Source organism: Gordionus sp. m RMFG-2023, chromosome 5 (genome assembly GCF_954871325.1).
Source record: "Gordionus sp. m RMFG-2023 chromosome 5, tfGorSpeb1-WG-v2, whole genome shotgun sequence".
Lineage (NCBI taxonomy): Eukaryota > Metazoa > Nematomorpha > Gordioida > Chordodea > Parachordodidae > Gordionus > Gordionus sp. m RMFG-2023.
In genome coordinates this window covers 23,676,142-23,681,981 of record NC_088779.1, presented here as the reverse complement: position 1 = coordinate 23,681,981, position 5,840 = coordinate 23,676,142, and the positions used below count along the sequence as shown (strand labels likewise).

Below are 5,840 nucleotides of genomic sequence, written 5' to 3'. Positions count from 1 at the left end.
CATATATTTATATTCCTTATGTTATATCTTTAACATTAAAAAAAATTATTATGTAGCAATTATAATATCCATTTTTTTAAAATATTAAATAGCAATAAATTTAGACATTTTGCATTATAATTCCCTTTTTTATTTGAATAAATTTGGATTACTAGTATTAGTTAGTTATTTATAATTAGTCTTTTTCTGCACACATATTTATATTCCTTATGTTATATATATTTTTAACATAAAAAAAATTATAAATAAAATAAAATGTGGAAATTAAAATATATAATTTTTTAAATTTCGATAATTTTTATACCAATAAAAATTCTTCCTGTAATCTATATATCATTATTTCATAAAATATTCAGACTTATATTTATAAGATTATAATTTATTCTATCTTTAGGGGGGTAGGCTGAGGTTTTTGAGGGGGGTTTGCATCCAGTGAAAATCCTGTCATGTAGACACTGCTATCAGTTAAAAGAAAGATTATATTGGTACTATGATTTTAAAGTCATAAATTCATTTTGAGAAGTGGTGCAAGCTTTTTGGGCCATATCAGGTTAATGGCCTATATTTAAAAATATTCTATAAATTGAAAGAGATTTTTATATTGAGTACATCCCTGCTTATAAATTGCAAAATTAAAAAAAGATGAGGCAATTACAAATTCATTTTGTAACATAAGTATCAAGCATATAAAAAAATATTTAACCCTGTATTGCATGTACTATGTTAGAATAATTTTTTTTTGGCAAACTAGATTTTTTATTTCTCTAGATACTATTGATAATCTCATGGCTCACTTTTTTAAAAAAAATTCTAAATTTCTTAGAAGATGAACGGTATGTGGATTTAAATACACATTATGCAATTAAGGATACAAATTTCAATTATTTCCACAATAATTTTTATTGTACTTTAAACTATAAATATATAAAATTTTATTTAAATATAACAAATATTAAAGGTTTAAACATTATAATTTTCATGAAAATCTATAAAACAATTATTTGTGGGTGTAAAACATAAATATACACCACATTTTTTGCAAGATACTTTTGTTATAAATAAGCATCCTGGCATTTTACATCTACCCTTTGTCATGAATGAGTGACATATTTGATGATATTTATTGCGCGAACATTAATAAATAAAATTGTGCAGGTTCATTATTAGACCGTATTTTAATATTTTGTTTTATTTTATTTTTAGATATCGAAATTAAGTTTTGTTAAATCATAATGAGATTGTATTTTATGCGCTTCCCTATAAAAGGGAAGCGAAATATTATAATAAAATTATTACTATTTGTTTTTTGATTATAAAATTATTTTTCTTGTTTGGTGAATAAAATTTATTCTATTATTGGATCATCATTCTAATATTCATAAGTACCGGTCATAGTTGGTGCCGTGACCAAAAACTAAAGTAAAAACAATTATTTTTATAAATTATTTTTGGGAAAATATTTTTGTGGAGCGTTGTGGTGGATAAGACCGTCAATTTGAAGAAACGTCAAGAGCAAGTACCGTCAAGAACAAGTACCGTCAAGAGCAAGTACCGTCAAGAGCAAATACCGTCAAGAGCAAGTACCGTCAAGAACAAGAACCGTCAAGGACAAGTACCGTGTGTAATAAGGGACCGTTTGGGGTTGAAAGACCGTCAAGAACAAGTACCGTCAAAAGAGGTGACCGTCGAGTGAAAATTTTCAAAAGACGTAAAGTACACGGAAGTGCTGCCCAAATTTTTGCCTATATAAATCTATTAGACGAAAATCGAAAATTTACTAAAAAGGTAAAGTACACGGAAGTGCTGCCCAAATTTTTGCTTATATAAATCTATTAGACGAAAATCAAAAATTTACTAAAAAAGTAGAGTACACGGAAGTGCTGCCCAAATTTTTGTCTATATAAATCTATTAGAAGAAATTCCAAAAAGTTTATTAGAAAGCAAGTTACACGAAAGTGCTGCCGATTTTTTTTTTCAAAAGACGTCAATACACGTAAGAGATTAAAGATTAGCGGAAGGTATTGATTTTTTTTTGAAATTGATAAATGTATATGTGTATTATTGGAGTTTTTACCTTATTGATTTTATCTTATTGTCTGACATTACAAGTAGTTAAGATATTTTTGGTGAAATTAATTATTAATTTTTTGTGAATATTTTATAAAATTTAGTGTTGTTAGAGTAATAAATTAGGAAAAATTGAAATACGTAAATATTTTAATGAAGGGTTTTAAAATTACAAAATATGTGGAGTTGCAATATAATGTATTGGGAGCGGTGGTAGTGTTGATGATATGGTTGTGTAGTTTATATTTTGGAAGGAGAATGCGAAGAGAAAGGAGTATTAGGATTCGTGGGCAATCGTTGTTGGTAGAGGGGCATAATGGAGAGGATGATAGGTTGGGGAGAGTGACGTGGTTACCGGTTCAAGAAATAATGAAGGGTTGGGTCAATAATGAAGAAATTGACCGGTTAAAGAACGAGAGGATAGATGACAGACATTTGGATGTATACCGTGGACGTCAAGATATGCCAAGGCCGTTCAACAGTGGGGGACAGAGAGGTCGGAATGGTAGATGTTATAAATGTGGGGAGATGGGTCATATTGCGGTGAATTGTAGAGATGTCAAATGTTTTGCGTGTGGGGAGATGGGACATATTTCGACATATTGTCCGGGCAGAGCAGAGAGAATACGTTGCACGGGTTGTGGAAGATTTGGACATGTGTTAAAGGATTGCCGAGTGGGAAAGGTGGAAACAAGGGCAGGTTTTCCACAGAGAGGAGAGTCGTCGGGGGTCGTGAATATGAGGAGTATGACGGAGATAGTTGGAAAAGAAGGAAAGGATATTGGAGAGGAGATGACGTGTTTCAAGTGCCGAGAAAGGGGACATTGGGCCAGAGATTGTAATAAAGATTGACTATATGATGGGAAGGAGAGTAAAATAATGACCGTGGCGTTAGGAGGAGGCAAGAAAGAGTTGAGAGTTAAAATGTTGCAACAGGAGGTTCAAAGGGAGTTAATGTATCTGCCGAGTCCAAGGGTATGGTTCGATATCAACGGGAAGATGGTATCTATGTTATTTGATACCGGAGCAGCTATTTCGGTGATGGGATATGAGGATTTTAGAAGACTTTGGCCGGGTAGTAGTATAATTAGAGACGTTATGCAAGTGAGGCAGTTTGATGGATCGGAGATGGAGATGATGGGAAGAGTGCATATTGGGGAGGTAGGAAGAGAAGGATGTAAAATGTTGGACTTATGGATAATTAACCGAGACGTTGAGCCGGTGATGGGATGGGATTGGATTACAAATGTAGGGCCGAAGTATGGATTTTGGGGAGTATTTGCGCGATGGGGAGTCTTTGTGGCGATCGAAGAAGATATTCGGGAAGACTTGATAAATATGGTCCGAGTGAATGAGGAGGAGAGAATGTCGAGAAGAAATTTGGAATGGATGGAGGGCCGAGATAATATTGAAGTAGACGATGGAAGATCCATGTTTTGGGGGGAAAGCGAAGAGAATGCGAGAGAATATATGTTGGGAAGAGGTCCGATTTATGTAGATGGAGAAATAGGAAATGTCCAAGACAGTAGATATGGAGTATTGAGGCCGCTGGTTAGTGAGAAGAAGGGAGAGAATTTTGTAGAACAAGGAGTTGCGAAAAATTTGGGGGGGTGTGGAGAGGGAATAAAGGATGTCCAAAAGGAGGTGGAGAAGTTAGTGGAGAGGTATGGAGAAATATTTGAGGAAGAGTTGGGTTGTTTGAAGGGTTATGAGGTGGAGATTCGGATGAAGGAGGGATGTGTGCCGAAGTATTGTGCTGTACGTCGTGTACCTTTTGAATGGAGGCGAGAGGTAGAGCAAGAGTTGGATAGATGGGTAAAGGAAGATATTGTATGTCCGGTCGAATATAGCGAGTGGGCGACACCTTTAGTACCGGTGAAAAAGGCTAATGGGAAGTTGAGATTATGTGCAGATTTCCGAGTAACATTGAATCCGTGGGTAGTGGAAGTAAAATATCCGTTACCGAGGATAGAGGAGATATTGGCGAATTTGAAGGGGAGTTTATATTTTTCGAAGGTGGATTTTTCTAATGCGTATTTGCAGTTGAAGGTAAGGAAGGAGATGCAGAAGTTGCTGACCATAACTACGCCCAAGGGACTATTTGCGTTTAAGAGATTGCCGTTTGGGTTGAGTGTTTCGGCACCCATATTTCAGAGGACAATGGCGGCCGTTTTTCAGGGTTTGGAGGGAGTATTTTATTATATGGACGATGTCTTGATAACAGGTATTACGCAGGAGGAGCATAATAGGAGGCTAGAGGAGGTATTTTGGAGAATCAAGGAGAAGGGATTGCGTGCTAGTAGAGAGAAAAGCGTGTTTGGAGTGATGGAGGTTGTTTATTTGGGTCATCGGATTAAGGGAGTAGAGGTTAGACCGTTGGATAAGAATATGGTGGGTATTGCAAACATGTTGAGGCCGAAATGCAAGTCGGAAATACAGTCTTTTCTGGGAATGGTTAACTATTATCACAGGTTTGTAGAGAATTTTGCGGAGATAGCGGCACCTTTGTACCAGTTGTTGAAAAAGGGAGAGAGATTTGATTGGGGAGATGAACAGGAGGAGGCGTTTGAGGAGTTGAAGTGCCGGATTGGAAAAGAGCCCGTCTTAGTGTGTTTTAATAATGAACTGGAGGTGATATTGGCGGTAGATGCGTCTCAAAGGGGAGTAGGAGGAGCGTTATTGCATCGTATAGAAGAGCTGGAGAGACCGGTGTTATTTTTTTCTAGAATTTTTAGGGCCGCGGAGACGAGATATTCGGTAATTGAGCAAGAGGCATTAGCTGTAATTTTCGGATTGACAAAGTGTCGGGAGTATTTGATTGGGCGTCGTTTTGTAGTCTATACGGATCATAAGCCGTTGATTCATTTATTCCGGAAGGATAACAAGGAGTTGATGATGTCGCCGAGGTTGCAGAGGTGGTTATTGATGGTGGGTAGTTTTGACATGGAGATGAGATATCGTAGAGGCCGAGAAAATTATTTGCCGGACATAATGTCGAGATGCGGAGCAGGGGAGGATGTGGAAGAAGGTAATACAGAGGAGATGTGTAAGAAGGAGGTAGCGATGGTCATGGTGGTATCGAGAATGTTGAAGGGAGGTCCGGTAACGTGGGAGGAGATTCGGAAAGAGACGCAAAAAGATAGGGATTTGAGTCGAATAAAAGAATGTATAATGGGCCGGAAGCCGTGGAAAGAAGGAGATAGAGCTTATAAAAATGTTGGAGGAGAATTGACGGTGATGGACGAATGTGTAGTCCGGGGAAATAGGGCAGTGATACCTGGGAAGTTGAGAGAAATGGTTTTAACAATGTTGCATGCAGGTCATCAGGGAATGGAGCGTATGAAACAATGGGGACGAGAATATGTATGGTGGCCGAGGATGAATGTGGAGATTGAGGAACTAGCAAGACAATGTGTAGTATGCAATACTTGGGCCAGGATGCCAGCAAGAGATAGAGAAGGGACTTGGCCGAAAACAACTGAGCCATGGGAGAGGGTTCATGTCGATTTCTTCGAGTACGAAAAAAAGGATTATTTTCTAGTGGTTGATGCATTTTCTAAATGGGTGGAGTTTGAAGTTGTAGGAGGGTTGACAACGCAAGTAGTGGTCAGAAAATTGAAGAATTTGTGGGCAAAGTTTGGAGTGGCTAAATCAATCGTGTCCGATGGTGGACCAGCCTTTAGTAGTGCAGAGTTTGCGAAATTTTGCAAAGAAAATAGGATACGGCATATTTTATCTCCTCCATACCACCCAAGCTCCAATGGGCAGGCAGA

At 37.2% G+C, this 5,840-nt stretch overlaps 1 protein-coding gene across 1 annotated transcript; it reads left to right on the top strand.

The window, feature by feature from the left end:
- Positions 1-2,325: 2,325 nt before the first annotated feature.
- LOC135930266 (DNA-binding protein HEXBP-like) lies at positions 2,326-2,919 on the top strand. The gene has a single exon (XM_065467046.1). The coding sequence runs from the start codon at positions 2,326-2,328 to the stop codon at positions 2,917-2,919; it is 594 nt and encodes a 197-aa protein (XP_065323118.1).
- The last annotated feature ends 2,921 nt before the right edge of the window (positions 2,920-5,840 follow it).